Raw genomic sequence first — 19225 nt, 5'->3', positions numbered from 1 at the left:
AACTACAGTGCCTATATTATGTCCCTTTGTATAATAGGTTTTAATTATCGCAGTTCTTATAAGGACAATATCAGAAATAATTAATACTACATTTAATTAAAGCATTACTTGATAGTTGTTTAGCGATTTCTTAAGGCCTTCAAAATAGGTACCCATATTAGTTATATTAGTAATAATACTATCGTTACTAATTATTTTCGAGAATTAAAATTAACTAACTTTGGTAATTGGTATATGATGAAATAAAAAATATATATTAAAATTTTAAATTAATGGAGAAAAGGGATTTATTCTTGTGTAAAATCAGTAAGAAATTGCCATATTTTTATTGAGGCTAATGATTTTATTTAATTCTGGTAATAGGTGCAAATTGAAATCAAAAAATAAGTTTTGTGCTAAAAAGCTAAATTGATGGGGAAAAGGTACTTCTTCATCTAGATAAACCATTAGAAATTGTCTTATTATTATAAACGCCAAAGATGATTAATTAATTTTGGCAATGTGTATTATTGCTTTGATTTTTAATATGTACTAAATATACTAGTTTTTGTTTAATATAGTAACTATAATAAATACATTTTTTATTCTGTTTATTTAACATTTTTTAGCATTTTTCTGCATGAGAAAATAAGCCTACATTTGAATTTCAATATTTTCTTTATTTTTAATCAGCCAAGTAAAATTGATAGTTAAATTTAATTAAAGTTTATTCTGTGCAAACAGGACGTAAAAGTAAATTGATCAGTTTCTTAAAATGCTATACTACTTCATATGTTTTTGCTTCAATTTTTATCAGCACAATTTAAATTTAGATTATAATTGATTGAATTATAAATATGAATATTTTATAATACTTGAAATATCATTTTGTTATTTTTTCTTAACAAAATACGAAAGAAAAAGCCTTGAACGTAGCCACATTTAATCATTTAACGGATAGATATATGTTTTTTATGAGCTCAAGAGTTTATGTTACCATATATGCAGCGTAATATTCGGTCGGAAAAATTAAAACATTACCAATTTAAATATTTTTCTATCAATTTCATATTTATAATGCATAAACAGTAAAAAGAGTTGTGATAAAACAGTTGCTAAGGCAAAAAGCTGTTCTTTCAAAGTGTCAAAGTAAAGTGCTCAGGTTCTATCCTGGGTAAGGAGTTAAAGTCCACCCAGCTTCAGATTGATAACTCAGTCTGCCCAGGAAGTAAAAGTGGTGTATAGTGCTGATTATATTTCCATTATCATACCGTTGGTCATGAAATTATAGAACCTTTGCCTTCCTCACCTCTTTGTCCCAAAACGAGCTGTTACGGATTACTTTACTTTTTTTGAGAAACAGCATAGAATGTTTTTTTTAATTATTCAAACTCTTAATCATTTTTTTCCGACAGACAGATATTTGTGCTGAAAACCTAGTGAAAAAGTAAGGTGATGAAATAAGCGAAAGTTATTTAAAAACAACTGGAGCATTTGACAGAAAGTGAGAGAGAAGGTCAAGTTCAAGTAAGATTATCGAAGCATTAAGTGGTCTAATCCCTTGTCTAGAATTCAATTTAAATGCATATTTCTTTCTACTATATAAAGAGAGTGACATTTTCTCCATTTAACAATCGTCTTTTAGCGGCTATAGATAAATCTTTTCAAAATGATTTCAAAGGTAAGATTCCTTATAAGCACTATTATTCCAAATCCATATTTAAGCTCAGTAAAATATAATTCATAATAATTCTTTTAAATATTGCCCCATTTAAAGAATTATAAGAGATAGATAAAATTATGGAAGCACTTCCAGACTATGTCCATGTAAACAATCTTTTTTTTAGCAGCAAAAGGCTTTGGAAAGTTTTATGTGACAAAACTTGGAAGATCATGCTTGAAGAATTTAGAAATAGTGTCTTTTTTACCCATGCAAAAATTTCTCTTGTCTAAAATGAGCATAGGAAGTTTGTGGGGGCGCGAAGTTATGGACAATGTCAACCTTCATCTATGAAAAGGTACCCCGCCATAGAATCTAGTTAAAATGTTTATATACTAGTGAATGGGAATTATATTTTTGTAATGGTAGATATGCTACAAGTTAAAAGCTTTTTTTCGACTTTTAATAACCTTGTAATTTTAAAAGCAATCTTATATAAATATTGAATTTCCATGGCATGATTTCAAAATTGTTGTTATTAAAGCTAGAAAGAAATTGTTAACTTACTCTCTTTATTTTGGTTGATCCAAATTTTGCATGGATTATAAAAACACCAATTCAAAAAGCTTCAAGCATGATATTTTAAGTTGTGCCAACAATTTTGCCATGCAAATAATTCCAAAACATTTGTTGTTAAAATAAAGATTGTTTACATATCCATAGTATAGAAGTGTTTGCTTAATTTTATCCAACCCTTGTATGGGAATAGCTTAATATATCGTTATATTTGTACATTATGCATACGGATTATATCTATACGGATATTTTTGAGTTTACTTAAATTGGTAATTAATACTTATTATTCTCCCTCCCTCATGATATTTATTTGCTTCATTGTTTATGAATTATTTTAACATCTTCAGACATGCCACAAACGTACCTGCTGGGCATTTTATTATAAGAAAATGTCTGCTAAATATGAATTGGATGTATGTATAACAACGATTCTATTGGCATTTTTCTACACTGGGAAAATTATTCTCTATAGAAGGTAAACGTTCTATAAAGAATAACAGCTGATATCTAATAAGGTTAATTGCTGAATCTTTATTTCCCCCAGAAATTATATCGATGTGAATTTGGAAAAAGATTAAGTGGTAGCTAACACTAAAATTTTTTCAAGTAGATTAAGCGCAAGTATCATTTCGGCACTTTTCACATCAATGCAATTAGGTGCCTCAGCAGGAAATGAGTTAATATTCTTCAAAACGGTGCAAAAAAAATACACTCTACTAGGCTAGTTTGATGAAATGATGTCTTAGATGATATTGGATTTACGTTCATATATATCATTGCCGAAATTTTGTTAGATTATACTTACACATTTACCTATACCTATACATGATATTTCTTTCAGATCATTATCTTAGCAGCCATTGCTGTTGTTGGTTTTGCTCACCCTCCTTTGGTAAGAATATTTTGCTTTCGCCTTTCAAATCAGTGTTTCTTAAAAACAGATAAAAACTCAACGTCTCATAGATTTAAGCCAAAAATTAGAATGTAGTACGTTTATTCATACATTGACGTACAATTTCCTCATTTATGGTAGCTCAGTAAGATTAGCTATTGTTTTTTTTAAAGTAATAAGACATTATTATATTTTTGTCTTTTTTAGCGACATTTATAATTTATTCCATTACAGAGACATTTTATTCTATTATAACTTCAAAAATATTAAATAAAACAAATACTGTACTTAAATTGTATTTCATATTCATGCCTAGCTAACGTTAAATAGCAGATTTACTAACTAAGAAATCACATAAACTGCAAACAAATATATTTTATCTGAACACAGAAATACTTCCTATTTCTAAACATTCGTCGTTGTTTATAATTCATAGCTTGAAGGCATATTTTTAAAATTATTAACTGGAAATTATAATTTTTTTCTTATAAGAATATGGAAATTTTTCCCATCTGCTGAATTTGCTGAATATCTGTTGCAGTCGATACTCTAATCTGAATATATAGCCCATAGTAGAATTTTTTTACATTATTTGCATTTTAGCAGTATATATATTGAAAAAAAACTATCAAAATTTAAATGTTGAATGAAATAAATAACTTTGAGGAATTTTAAAAGGGTAAATGAAAAAGAAGTAAAAAATGTAAATCAAATTCCTTCTTGTGAAAAATAAGAATGTAGACCTATATCCTTCCTTTTAATAAAAATGAAGAAATTTTTTTTTCTGAAGATAATTTTGACATAGCTTAGTAAACTATGTATAAAAAGTATTAAGAGTTTAAATATCTTTAGAACGATGATTTTCATTTATTTAATTTAAAATTGGTTCATAGTACAAAACGCATTTGTAACATATGTTTTAATTAATATATTTTTCTGAAGGATCATGGACACCATGCACCTAAACCATACAAATTTGGATACAGTATTAAAGACAAGCACGGTGAACAACACCGAGAGGAATCCGGTAATGGTGGTCATCACGTGACTGGAAGTTATGGTTTCACCGATGACAGAGGTATTCACAGACAGGTCAATTATGTAGCTGATCACGGAGGTTTCAGAGCCCAGGTCAAGACCAACGAACCTGGTACCGCCAACCAAAATCCAGCTGCAGTTCACATCCATTCATCTGCTCCTGCACATGGTCATTTGTATGGTGGATATGGAGGATACGGCAGTGCTGGTCTTGGCTACGCTGGTTATGGTGGATTAGACTATGGATATGGAGGATTAGGAAATGGTTATGGTATTGGATACGGTGGACTTGGATATGGTGCAGGTTATGGTGGTTATGGTTTAGCTAGTGCATTGCTTGGTACATTGCCGTATGCCCGATACGGCTATTAAAACGACGGGTTGGATGTTTATGGTTTTCTATGATTATTGCAAGGAACATGTGAAAAAATTGCAAAATTGCAAAAATTGTGTGTTTTCAACTTTGCCAAACCTTTGTATTAGTTAACGATTTTTAATATAAAACTATTTCTTCTACAGAATCAACTGGAAATAAATATTGTATTTTTGTATAATAGTGGTCTGTGCAGAATTATAAATTTAAGCATCCCTTTTTTTTTGTAAAAATCTATTTTAAATACAAACTCCAACGAACGTGGACGTATGCAACTCTAATTCAAGAAAAAACTTGTACATTTAAATGTAAAACAAACTAATTTATTTCCAAATACACCAGCTAACTTTTAATTTAAAAATAAAGTAATTACACTTTTATATCTACTAATTAAAAAATCTTGTGAGCCAACAAATAAAATGAGTAAAAAAAGGCAAATCTAAGGAATAAGCATGAAAAGCATGTGAGTCTGAAAGCAAAACAAGTATACTGACTACTAATACAACAACTGAATATGTTTTAACACCAAGTTAACAAACTTGTGAACAAAGTTTCCTCATTTTTTAAAAATCGCTTTAACTTGTAAATCTGCAAATAAACTATGAGCTGGTTTCAGTGAAAAAAAAGTTACTCACGTTGCTGTTTTCAAAAAGCGTAAATGTTTGAAAATTCGATATCCAAAGTTATGACTAAACAATTTAAATCTTTTAAATGGCGTAAAAAATGTATCATATAGAAAAATACCAATTTGAAGTCAAAAAATGCGGGGTTCCTATACAGAAAAAGAAAATGAGCGCAACATGTTTCGAAATACCAGAACTGCATCTTATATTTCTTGAATGCTGGTAATTTTCAGATCCTTAAATGTTTGAATTCATTAAATTCATTAGATTCACAATCGTCTTACTTCCTTAATTAACGCCACAGGGGAGAGGGGGACTAGTAGAGACATAGGGTGAGAGTGAACATTTTAAATAGAATTTTTATATGTTGATCAAATTTCTTCTGTGATACATCGTAGATTGACAATATACGCTGTCGAATTGATATACACTGTCGAATGCAGTTGCATAATCACACTGTGAATACTTTAATCGAAATTTGTAAAAGGTATTCAAGGTGCAAAAGTAAATTTCAAATTTTCTCTTTACGTTCCTTTTAAGTTTAACAAAAGGTGATAATATGTTATGAAATTTTTTTTTCACCTGTTAATAACTTTTTCTCTGTATAGTTTAAATTAACCAGAATCAGGCATAAGCAAGCAAATGTCTGTCAGGGGCTAGTGTGGAAATATTTACATTGTCTCTTTCAGCTGAAAGTGAAAGAAATATGAATTGATTGCAAATTTATCACATTTGATATTCTATATTTTCTAAATTAATATGATTTTTGAAAAATGGCATACCTTTACAAATAATGATTTCAATCTGAAGTAAACATTTTATCATAAAATCTTTACAATAATCTGTTTTTAAAAATTTAAGAAAATTTAAAGGATATATTAAGAGATAAATTATTGAAGTAAACAAAATTTTTAATGAATATTTATTTTTAGCTATACAATAAACTAAAATAGAACATCAGTAAATGTCTTCGTCTTCCTTTTTTGCGACTTGTTTATATTGTTCCAGTGACGCTTTAGTTACATTTCTGCCAGTGTTGCTCTTTCTTACAGTGTTGTCCATTTAGACCATTTCCTCATCAAATTAAAACAATGGCTTTTGATATTAATTCAACTTACAATTAGCTCCGTTCTGGAAATGCTCTATTACAAATTAGTGTTTTAACTCAAATATGTAAAGATTCATTTTCCAATAAGAGGTAGATTGAACTTAATTTTAGATTTAGATATACCTTTCTGAGTTGCAAGAAACTATTACTTAATACGTCTTCAATTTTGCCTACACTAACTTCATAGCTTGTCCTCATTAGTTCCGGGTAGTTGGAATGGTGATGACAAAAACAAACTTTTTTTTAAAAAAAAATATTGCAAGGAAACAAAACAGCTTAGTCATTTCAGTTATAAGCAAAATGCAAGTAATTGTTCAAATTATTGTTAAAAAGTATATCATGAGTTAAATATATCATTAAATATGGTTTTTGACAAATATATAAAATATATATGTCAACACAAAAATGACATAAATGTATGTCCACATTAGTCTTCCCCTTCCTTATATCCAGTTCTTAAAAACAATGTTAGTGTTTAAAATAAAATAAAAAATGAGCTAAAAATTCTTGACGAATGTACGTGGTTACTTGAATGATGTGCAATTTTATGGCAAAACAGTCAATACTATGTTAACTCTTCGAGATTTGTGTTCTTGGACGAAATTGTACGGAAACTTCCCTGCTACTCCCTACTATTTCATTGAATAATAAGGGGAAACTGGTTTTTTGATCCAGGATGCGTATTGACAAAACATACCGTAGATTGTAAACGTGGCGATTGCAGGTGCAGTTGGCGATGGATTACGCGTAAATGTGGTGGGAGAACGAAATTACATTAACCTAAGCAGTGTAATTCGATATTTTCTTCTTCTCCTCGACTAGCCATTATGAATAAAAATAACTCATTAATTCCTTTCAGTAGAGAAAATAAAAAAGAAAATAACACCTTTTTATTGTTAGGATCACTTTACAAATACACTCTATTCATATTTTATTAAGCCCTATAATTTATATTTTATAAAACGATCTAGTTTTTTGATAAAACAGATTCAATTTTTTAATTTTTTTTACAAGAATTGTGTTTGCGAAGAAATAAAAATAATTTATTAATGAACCAATCACAAAAAATAACGTAACATTTTAATACTATGTTTTATTGAAACGCTATTTTGAAGAATTAATTCTATTTAACTTTTATTGTAAGAAAACATAACCTGTTTTATTTTAGTGATATTTTCTATGAAATCATTATTCTCTATAAAAGAATAATGTAAGCTTTTTTATAAAGATTATTTTTTTAGAAATTAATAAAGACATATTATTTACTAGAAAAAAAATAGAGTATTCAAAAATGTTATCGCGCTTTAAAGTAATAGTTTCTTGCAAACGAAATAATCAATATTTTTAAAATAAAGTTTGAAAGCGTTTGTTTCATTACTAGAAGCATTCATTATAAAAAAAAATATATATTAAATTACTTTTTTGCATAATTTTATGAAATAACTTTTTTTTGCAATGAGATGAGATTTTAAACTTTGTGAAAAATTGATTCAATTCCTTAATATATAGAAAAGTCGGTAAATACTTCATTCATTATGGAGGTCATAGATAACTTGATACCTTTTCAATATAAGAATAATGAATGCAATTAATAGAAAATGCACAATTTTAAAAATATATTTTATTTACACATATTGTGTACAGGTTATAATGCAACTATCATACGTAACATAAATTTATAGATTCCTAAATACTGTTATATGAGTTTGGTAATTAAAAATATAATTAAAAAATAACATAATTAAAAAAAATTTCAACCTTCAATTAAAAACTTCCTGTTGTCATATATTAATAATAATTATAATTTTTAGCAACTTTTTTGGGCACAAATTTTTAATTCTCGAACTTAATACTATCCCTCATATGAAAATATCAGAAAATTTATAAAAGAAAAACTATATTTTAAAATTGAGACATTGGCGACAACAGAGGTTAGATGTATGTGCTGAGTTTAAATAAATTATATGTTATAAAACTCACATTTAAGATTTAGATCAATTTATTATCAGGTCATAAGAGTGTTTTTTAATAAATAAATGTAGTGATTGTTTGATTTACAATTGTAAGGTCCTGGGTGTTTAATGTTAAGTTATACATTTCTTTAGAAATAATATTTGAAATATGCAAAGCAGGGCGGCATTCATTTCAACTTAAAAATCATCAACTTAACTTTTAATAACTATAGATAAATAAAAAACAAAAGTTTGATTAAAACTTTAAAAGAAATACTTTTAGAAAAATTCTTTCTAAATAATATTTAAATAAAACACAATCACTTCGCCTGAGTGATTCTGTAAGAAATTCTAAACTTTAAAATTTTACAAGTTAGGTGAAAATTAAATATCTACAATAGTGGTAGGGAATTAAGGAAATTCTAAATCTAAAGTTTGAGTCCTAGAACGTAAACATCTGATCATTAGATCAAAAGTTAGTTTTAGATTTTTCGTTTATTGCTCACTGTACACTAAAAGGTGATTTTTTTTTCTTTTGAAATTTTGATTTCAATGCCCTTACTTCAACCTCCTTCGAGTTATGCTTACTTTATAAATTTAATCTCAACTTTATTTTTCTTTTCACTTTTAAACTGTAAAAGACTTTTTCTCCATTTGTAAATTATGAAAAAAGTTATTAATCTGATTGCGTAAACAGTTAATTTATTAAAATTGAACATTCTCAATTAATTCCTTTTAATAATCATTTATATTATTAATAATAATTATTTGCACAAAATTATAGTAGAGGAGAGTTTGATTAGAAATTTAAAAGTTCTTGCTACAATAATTAGGGAATTTCTATTGACAAATTCAAGTAATTTTTTTTCCGGAGCAAAATGCATTTTTATTTAAAATGGAACAGTACTGACTTAACATTTATACGATAAAACACTCTCTAATCGCTAACACCGATGACAGGAAAAAAATTTCGTTTTTTTTTTCTTTTCCACAAAAAGTTTAGAACTTAAAATGTTGTTCTTTCATTATAAAGCAATAGCATAATATTCTCGTATCATGTAAAACTTTATAACGAAGTTACTTATCTACCGTTTTACAGTTATAAAATGAAATGATTATTGAATTCTACTTGCATTTTAAAATGTCAATGTCTCCATCGTTCAATGAATTTTACGATGATTTTTATAAAACTGTGTATAATGAACATTTCAACTAAAATAATTAGTACAAAATAGCTGCTAATAATTCTCTTAAACATTTATAAATATTATACATTTATAAATTTCAGCTTTTCGCATTATTGCTAAATAATCTCTATGTCGAAATATATTTAAGGAATTCCATAATAACTGAAATTTAAATAAAATTTTAAAAAAATTGTAAATGGTTATGGAGCAGAACCATTAAGTTTAATTAATGAATATAGAATTAGTAACAAAGTCACTGCTGAACAATAAATTTTTTTTTAATCTTTTAAGTAAACAAACTTTATTGTAATAATCATTTCATTATTAAGGATTAGAGGTTATTGTGAAATTATTAATTTTAATTAGTGGATGAGTAGGTAAAGAAGTTCACTACTCGAAATACGCGTATACATTTAATGAAAGTTATGAAAATACAGAAGGAGGCTATGGAGGCAATAATATATAATTTTTTTTATCTTAGTTTTATTACGACCTTCTAAAAAACGCTAATAAACACAATTATGTTAACAAATACAAACGATTATGTCGGAGCTGTAACAAAAAAATACGCTTTATATTTCATTTAATGCAGAAGAATCTAATGAAGATCAGCTTATTTGAAACTCTGAAATGTCACACCCATATATAACTTGGTGAATGATAGATACGTGATACCGAAAATAAAACAAAAACATAAGCACACAGCTGTTTGGCGATTTGCGAGACGCTCCTTCAACGCCGATAGATATTTTCGCCAACCCCTTTACAATCTACGGTATGTTTTGTCAATACGCATCCAGGATGGCCTGCAGCTGAAAGTTCGGTTGAACTGTTTTGGTTGGTAAAGAAACAAATAAATAAACTATTATTTAACCATTTTTCCCGAGAAATATCTAACAGCGCATGATGATAATCGAGAATATTTTACTCCTGAAATGTTGAAAATTGAAGAAAATTGCAACGAAAGCAATTTTTTAAAATAAAAAATTCAAATTCGTAGCATGAATGTTTGCTGCATAAAAGTAACTCCTATTGCGGATGGAACAATTATTTGTTTTCTTTTATTATAAAGAGAAAAAAAAGACAATTTAGCTGAGAAAACTGTAAAACAGGTTTACAACATATTCGATTTTAACTTCTTAAAGAAATTTAGTTACTGTACCTTATGAAAAAAATTGAGATTATGTTTAAAAAAAATTAGAAACATTTCGATATATCTGATGTGTCTTAGTATTAGGGGATATTTGTCTTTATATTTATATGTTCTTTTGCATAAATTTTTTTTTTTAAAATTCGATTTCCCAATAACTGTTCAACTGATTTCGTTCAATTTTTGTATTTTGCTATGTAAATTTACAAATCTTTAAAATAATTAAAAAAACTTTTATACCTTAAAATTCAAATTTTTTCATCTATTATTAAATTAAATAATAAATAATAATAAAAAAATAATAAATACCAACTAAAAGTTATTTTTTACATAAAATCTTTGGACAAGCGTATTTCCTAATTGTGGGAAAATTTTTTCAAATTGCTTAAAAAGTTCTAAACTATGGCAAAATACGCTAAAAATAAAATTATCATTAAGGGGTCTAAACTTTGGACCGCTCTGCTGACCAAACTATTGAGACCATATTTTCATGATTGCTGCTACCTTCTATATTTTGGGGGTCAAAAATCCAAATCCGTCTAAGAGAAAAGATTTGTGTATTTAGAGAAAGATCGTTCTTGCGTGTCGTAAATATCGTCTTCACGAACTAATTAGTATATTTAAGGTCACCCCTCCTTGAATCATTAAGATTGAGTCCTAGTATGATCATTAGATCAAAAGTTATTCAAGGTGGTCCGTTTATTTTTTGTGCAATGTACATCTCTACTAAGGATATCCGCAACAGTCCACTGTTTACCAGAAGGGTCACGAAAGGTAAGGTTTTTCAATTTTGTAACTAAAGGCATTATGGGGACGGTATTGAGCACCCCCCCCAAATTTATTCTACAAACAAGCTGGTACCCATCCGGAGATCGAAGCCTTTCTAATGACAGTTCAGTGGTAAGTTTCGCTTACTTTCGTACGATAAAATTTTTATGATAAAATAAGTATACAGAAGAGAAAAAATTAGATTAGCAACACTTAAAGATAAATGATTATTTTTAAGAGTCAGTTACACTTAATTTTATTTTTCACCAGAAGTATTCTTAAATTTGATAATTATAATTTAATTGTGAATTTGGTAATGTTGTATCTGGGTGAAATTGGTAAATGATTTAAAATTATTTAATTTGATTGCTTTAAATATTTTTAACTTTCTTTTAAATGCTTCCATTTATTTTTTCTATTTCACTTTTGAAAATATGTATTTTTCATCAGACATTGATTTTTAATTGAGTTGCTTTTTATTTTCAATTTTTGTTAACATGAAATTCATTAAAACTATTTTTAAACAATATTTAGTACCTCCTCCCATGATGAAATTTTGTTCATAATTTTGTTATCCATTTAAATTATGGACCAATTTATTAATGTAGCTTTTTATTCTAAATTCACTTAAATCATATTACCGTTTTATAAGTATTAACTTATTTAATCTATACAGATCTATATAAAGCAGAAGGTTTATATTTTCTTTTATAACTGTCGTTGAACAGCCAACCCAATTTTCGGGTTTATGACTACTAATGTTCAACTCCGTAGCCTTGTAGTTTTGAACCCAATCCAGAAGACAAGGAAAGTCCTGGATGAAGTATTGGAAGAAATTTTCTTTCATGGGGGACTTTTTGATGGAACTAACCCGCATTTGCGTTACATGGAGAGGAAGACCCAGAGAACCTATCACGGTTAGCCTGGCGACAAGGGGACTCTAACCCATGATCCGTCTACCACTGAGGATATTTCACGTCAGCAATTTGGTCGGTGCAAACCTGATGCAGATTCGTATCGACTAGCCATTACTGGGATTCGAACCTGGCTCGCCAAAGTGGAAGGCGAACGTTCTATCCCCTGAGCCATGACGGCTCAAGCAGAAGGTTTATATGTTTGTGCATATGAACTTTATATAAATCTGTAATTCTGAACCGATTCGCACCAAATTTGGTGCATAGATTCAAAGAGACGGCCAACCTAACTGTCTACTTTAAAACTTCCTCCGAATACCGGATCAAGCACGCGCAATATTCCAAGGAAAACATTTTCCATTGGATCCAATAAATATTTTATAATACGAAGGATTTTATAGCTTGCAAGACTAGTGAATAGAAATTAGCTTTATTGCACGTTTTTATGAATTATTTATCTTAGGGTTTGGATATTAGGATTGGCTTATCATCTATACTTCTATACAAACAAAACGACTTGATTTAATTGCTTCTTGTTCTATAGTTTTCTCATGTTTTAGTGCTGTGTAATTCCTCTCTCTGTATAAATTATGAAAAGACCTTTCATTACTAGTTAAACCAATTTTGACAAAACCACATAAGGACTTGATCTGCTTAACTTTATTGCTGTTATCTGAGTCAAATTTTGAAATTCCTTCAGTAATGGAACATCTTTTCATTTGTTCCTTGTTTCAGTGGAAATTGTTTGGCGTATAGAATGGCCATTTAACGGATAGATATATATCTCTTTTATTAACTCAGAAGTTTACGTTACCATATGCTGACTCTATCGGAAGAATTTAAACATTAGCAATTTAAATAATTTCGAATCAGGCCAATATTTTTAGTACATAAACTGTAAAAGGAGCTGTATAAAACAAAAGCTAAGGCAAAAAGCTGTCCCGTCAAAGTAAAGTGCTGGGGTTCTATACTGGGTAGGGAATTAGTGTTCACCCAGTGCTTCAGATTGATAACTCAGATTGCCCAGAAAGTAAAAGTTTCGTATAGTGCTGATTTTATTTCCAACATCTTACCATTGGTCATGAAATAATAGAACCTTTCCTTCCTGACCTCTATGGCCCAAAACGAGCTGTTACGGGATACTTTACCTTTTTTTGAGAAACAACATAGAATGTTTTTTTTTAATTATTCAAACTCTTAATCATTTTTTTCCGACAGACAGATATTTGGGTGGAAAATCTAGTGAAAAAGTAAGGTGATGAAATAAGCGAAAGTTATTTAAAAACAACTGGAGCATTTGACAGAAAGTGAGAGAGAAGGTCAAGTTCAAGTAAGATTATCGAAGCATTAAGTGGTCTAATCCCTTGTCTAGAATTCAAACTAAATGCATATTTCTTTCTACTATATAAAGAGAGTGACATTTTCTCCTTCTAACAATCGTCTTTTAGCGGTTATAGATAAATCTTTTCAATATGATTTCAAAGGTAAGATTCCTTATAAGCACTATTATTCCAAATCCATATTTAAGTTCAGTAAAATATAATTCAGAATAATTCTTTTAAATATTGCCACTTTTAAAGAATCATAAAGGTTAGATAAAGTTATGGAAGCACTTCCATACTAACTCCACGCAAGCAATCCTTTTTTCTTTTTTTCTGCAAAAGCTTTGGAAAGTTTTATGTGGCAAAATATGAAAGATCATACTTGAAGTATTTAGAAATAGTGTATTTTTTACCCATGCAAAAATTTCTCTCGGCTAAAATGAGCATAGGAAGTTAAAAACTTTTTTTTCGACTTTTAATGCCCCTATAATTTTAAAAACATTGAATTTCTATGGCATGATTTCAAAATTGTGCTTATTAAAGCTAGAAGTTGTTAACTTACTTTCCTCATTTGGTTGAACACCATTTCAAAAAGATTCAAGCATGATATTCTAAGTTGAGCCAACAATCTTGCCATCTAAATTCTTCCAAAACATTTGTTGTTAATATAAAAATTGTTTGCATATCCACAGTATAGAAGTGTTTCCATAATTTTATCCAACCCTTGTATGGGAATAGCTTAATATATCATTATATTTGTACATTATGCATACGGATTATATCTATATGCATATCTTTGAATTAACTTAAATTGGTAATTGATATTTATTATTCATCCGCCTTCAAAACATTTATTTGCTTCGTTGTGTATGAATTATTTTAACATCTCCAGCTGTGCGACAAAATGATATTAAGAGACTTTTACTTACTGTCTCTTTTCTGACAAAAATATTGCGGCTACCCCCTATTATAAGGGTGACGCAATCAAAGCTGTTGAAAAAAAGTATGGTTGTGCAGAGAGAGAACACGTTTTTTATTTCTGTCTTTTTAAGTTGAAATATTGTTTGCACAAATTAATTATTCATCTAAGGTTATCACCTTAAAACCATCAAGGTAAAAAGTATGTAAAAAACATTTTATTAAACCAGGTTCCTCACTTATCAGTGGCTAATTGAGTTAATAGGTATTAAGTAATTCGTTACTATGGTTAGCTTCCCAAAACTTTGAGATAACACCAAAGTACGTAAAATACCGTTTATTACTTCCGTGCTTTATTTTACGCATTGCGTAATTTGTTTATATTTTATTATAAGAACAAAATAGTTTCAATTAAAATTTATTGTTAAAAATAAGATCTGAAAGAAAATTAAAATGAATAAAAATTCATGTACAAAATCAAAATATTTAAATTTTATTAATATTTTCTAGAGAAAATAATACATTACTCAAAAAAATATGAGATATATGCACGTAATTCGACACAATTTATTTCCTTTTCATTACGTTATAAATAATTCATCACGCTATAAATTACGTTATAAATAATAATGATTAAAAGTACCTTATAAAAATTTCATTACGTTATAAAAAAACGTTATAAATTTGAGCTTCGAAAATTTTCTTTATAAATATTCATATTTTTCTGCTCTCTAATTCATGTTGTTCATGAATTATTGAAGAAGTTTTTAATAAAGACATATTTATGGTATTCAGACATTGACGTATAGGTATTAGGATAAAACATAGTTCACTACAGCAATAAAGTAGTTCTAAATTGGAATTTTTTTTATAAACATCTTCTTAATATTTCTATTCATTCAAAATTTTCTTTCTTTCCTATTTTCGTCATTTAAAGCTTTCTTCGTAATGTAGATATAAAAATAATGACTTTAAATTCTGAACTAGTTCCGGATAAAAAAAGGCTTTGAAGTCTTTTCTATGAAACGTTTTGTTTTTAGTATTGAAAGTGTTATAAGGAGCTGAGAAAAGCTTTTTTCAATGATCATTTTGGCTATTATTACTTAAAAAAGAAACTACAAAATTTACCTATTTGTCTCCATTGCTCCCATTATAGAAACATGCCATTTTTATATAAAGATAAGCACTGATAACTAACTAAATGTTTAACTCTTTATTTTGAAGAAACAAGACATTTTTGTATACTGTGATATATATTTTACAGATCTGCCAACTCTTCCGGATCATGCGGGAGATTTTATTTTCAAAATTTCTACATTTACACTAAGTTCTTTTTTCAATATTTAAATTAATTTGATTTTAACTTCTACTACATTTAGATAGTTCAAACTTACTTGTACCTGTCCTGCTAGGTACTTTATCATATGAAAATGTCTGCTAAATGAGAATTGAATGAATGCTTATGACATCAATTCTATTGGCTTTTTTCAACAATGGGAAAATTATTCTTTCTAGAACGCAAACGTTGGCAGGTTGATAATTTAATCTTTATTTTCACCAGAAATTATATGGATGCAAATTTTGTAAAAGCTTATGTGGTAGCTAACACTAAAAAATTTTCAATCAGATGAAGCGAATGAATATTGCTTCATTTCGGCACTTTTTACATCAATACAAATAGGTGTCTCAGCAGTGAATGGGTTAATATTCTTCAAAACGGTGCAGAAAAATACACTCTACAATGCTTAGATGATATTGGATTTACGTTCATATATATCATTGCCGAAATTTTGTTAGATTATACTTAAACTTATACCTATACCTATGTATGATATTTCTTTTCAGATTATCATTTTAGCAGCCATTGCTGTGGTTGGTTTTGCTCACCCTCCTTTGGTAAGAATATTTTGCTTCCGCTTTTCAAATCAGTGTTTTTTAAAAACAAATAAAAACTCAACGTCTAATAAATTTAAGGCAAAAATGTCATATGTTTATTTATACATTGTCGTACAATTTACTCATTTATGATAGTTCAGTAATATAAGCTATTGTTTTTTAAAAGTAATAAGACACTACTATATTTTTATCTTTTTTAACGATTTTTATGGTTCATTCTATTGTTGCGACACTTTATTGTATTATAGCTTCAAAAATATTAGATAAAACATATACTATACTTAAATTGCATGTCATATTCATGCCTAACTAACGTTAAATAACAGATTTACAAATTGACAAATCACATATATTATAAACAAATACATTTTATCTGTAAACAGAGATTGAATAAAATAGGTAATAGATAAGAATGTAGACCGATATCCTTCGTTTTTATAAAAATGAAGAAATTTTCTTTCTAAATATAATTTTGACAATGCTTAGTAAACTATCAACAAAAAATATTAAGAGTTTTAATATCGTTTGAACGATGCTTTTCATTTATTTAATTTAAAATTGGTTCATAGCACAAAACACATTTACAGTATAAATAATAATTAATATATTTTTCTGAAGGATCATGGACACCATGCACCTAAACCATACAAATTTGGATACAGTATTAAAGACAAGCACGGTGAACAACACCGAGAGGAATCCGGTAATGGTGGTCATCACGTGACAGGAAGTTATGGTTTCACCGATGACAGAGGTATTCACAGACAGGTCAATTATGTAGCTGATCACGGAGGTTTCAGAGCCCAGGTCAAGACCAACGAACCTGGTACCGCCAATCAAAATCCAGCTGCAGTACACATCCATTCATCTGCTCCTGCACATGGTCATTTGTATGGCGGATATGGATATGGGGGATACGGCAGTGCCGGTCTTGGTTATGCTGGCTTGAATAATGGGTATGCTGGTTATAGTGGATTAGGCAATGGATTTGGAGGATTAGTAAATGGTTATGGAGGATATGGCATTGGAAATGCTGGGTTTGGATATGGCGGCTATGGATTAGCTAGTGCATTGCTTGGTACTTTGCCATACGCCAGATATGGGTACTAAAATATTCAGTAGGTGCTAGAGAATTTATTTTGTATATGAATGGGAGCCTCAATTTTTATTCTTAAGCTTTTTAAATGTTTTGCCAAACTGTTGTTTTTTGTAACATAACCTTTTTGTAAGGTGCTGCTTTGTATATAAATGTCTAAAAATAAAATGTCATTTTCTAATAAAAATCTAATTTATTTTTCGTTAAAAGAAATACATCTCTAAATTACACAGCTATAAAATGATGTGAATTGTGACAAGTAATACGAGAATTTCTCTTTTGAACACAGATACACAGACATTTTTGACATAATACTCCGAGAAACATAATTCGGCTGCTATGATGTCGAAGATAACCCTTACCAAAATTTAAGTTGTTTTTTGAGGTTTATTTGAAGTGGTTTTAGGGTGACAAGGTTGATTTAGGGGTTATTTGAAATTGTCTTCAAAAACAACCATAAGCGATTAACTTGTCAGGGTGTATAGTCAAAGTGTAGGAAGTTGTTTTATTCACACATGAGGTTGTTGGAAATCTACTTTAGAGAAACCAGCTTAGAGAGGTTATTTTTGAGGTGTACAGGCCATATTTGTTTTTACACTCAAAGTGAATAATTATTTTTGAGGTTTGAATAATTTAACTCAATCTCAACTCAAAGTATTGCTGAGTTATATATGAGGATCTTGTGTCAGTTAAAAGCATTTTTTGTGAGGTAGCATTTTTATTTGTAAGATTTTAAAGTATTTTGTATGCATTTATATATGTATTTTAAATGAACTGAATTTCTAATTCATTGGATAAGGTAAAAATTTAAGAACAAAGAGGGAAATGGGTTCATTTTGTTTTAAAAATCCTCACGTTGAAAAAGTCTCACGAAAATGAGATAGAATAGTAGTAGTAGTACTTACTCTATTTACTTCACATTAGATGCGTAAAACGGGCTATTGGAGACGAGGGAGAATGAAATGAAGGAATTTTTTTTTAAAATTTGGAAATATATATAGGTTAAAAAAAGCATTGTACACGGACACATACTACTTATTTTAAAGATTTTTCATAACCTTTAACTTTATAATTTCTAAGATAATGTTGAGCGCATCAAATGTTATTGTTTAAATGTTTGTTTTCCGGCTTTTTTTTAAAGTTAGAAAAAAATTAGATTTTAATTTATCATTTTGCATTACGCACAAAACTTAAGTGATTATTTCTACTTTTTCAAAAGAATAAAAAAAAATTCTGCCGAATTTTTGTTATAATTTTCATGTTGATTACAAACTATTTAATGTTAATATGCAAAATATTTTTGAAACATTTAGACTTATTATTTACATTTAGACTTTGGGCAGTACTGAGAAAATATCATGATAACTCTAATGAATATTGTTTTATTCCTTTTATGAAGTACATAATTTTCTGAGAATAAAAAACTAGTTATGTTTGGATAATAATTACACAAATAATTACCCAGCCTCTAAATAATTACTCAGAAATAATTATTATACAATCATTACATGGAATACATTATGATTAAATAATGAATGCCAAAAAGTTATTGCAACGCAAACCATATTGTTGCGATAAATATATAAATGCGCCTTTGACTTTAAAGTTAATACGGCGAGAGAAAAATAAATGAACGTCAATAATTTCCAAACTATTGCAAATTGCATATGCTAAGAAAATGAATATAAACACCTAGCATTTGTAAATTAATTTAGAGTATATATAATATGCTACATCTCGTTAAAGTTATACTTTATTGCATTTTAATGATCT

General features: G+C 28.4%; 2 protein-coding genes across 2 annotated transcripts; both read left to right on the top strand.

Moving 5' to 3' along the window:
• Positions 1-1583: 1583 nt before the first annotated feature.
• On the top strand, positions 1584-17618 carry LOC110283147 (uncharacterized). Its single transcript, XM_087155592.1, has 3 exons — positions 1584-1660; positions 16306-16356; positions 16975-17618. The coding sequence occupies exons 1-3, from the start codon at positions 1649-1651 to the stop codon at positions 17464-17466; spliced, it is 555 nt and encodes a 184-aa protein (XP_087011718.1). The 5' UTR covers positions 1584-1648; the 3' UTR covers positions 17467-17618.
• On the top strand, positions 2605-4794 carry LOC139424793 (uncharacterized). Its single transcript, XM_087155173.1, has 3 exons — positions 2605-2628; positions 3057-3107; positions 4050-4794. The coding sequence occupies exons 1-3, from the start codon at positions 2605-2607 to the stop codon at positions 4515-4517; spliced, it is 543 nt and encodes a 180-aa protein (XP_087011299.1). The 3' UTR covers positions 4518-4794.
• Positions 17619-19225: the final 1607 nt, after the last annotated feature.

Source organism: Parasteatoda tepidariorum, chromosome 2, assembly GCF_982258835.1.
Source record: "Parasteatoda tepidariorum strain Cologne lab strain chromosome 2, Ptep-v5.0, whole genome shotgun sequence".
NCBI lineage: Eukaryota > Metazoa > Arthropoda > Arachnida > Araneae > Theridiidae > Parasteatoda > Parasteatoda tepidariorum.
The sequence above is the reverse complement of the archived record's forward strand: the minus strand, read 5'-3'. Positions and strand labels throughout refer to the sequence as shown.

Coding starts and splice junctions, on each gene's coding strand:
- LOC110283147 (XM_087155592.1), top strand. Junction 16,357..16,974: donor GTTTTGCTCACCCTCCTTTG/GTAAGAATATTT, acceptor ATTTTTCTGAAG/GATCATGGACACCATGCACC.
- LOC139424793 (XM_087155173.1), top strand. CDS start 2,605: ATGTCTGCTAAATATGAATTGGAT. Junction 2,629..3,056: donor CTGCTAAATATGAATTGGAT/GTATGTATAACA, acceptor TATTTCTTTCAG/ATCATTATCTTAGCAGCCAT. Junction 3,108..4,049: donor GTTTTGCTCACCCTCCTTTG/GTAAGAATATTT, acceptor ATTTTTCTGAAG/GATCATGGACACCATGCACC.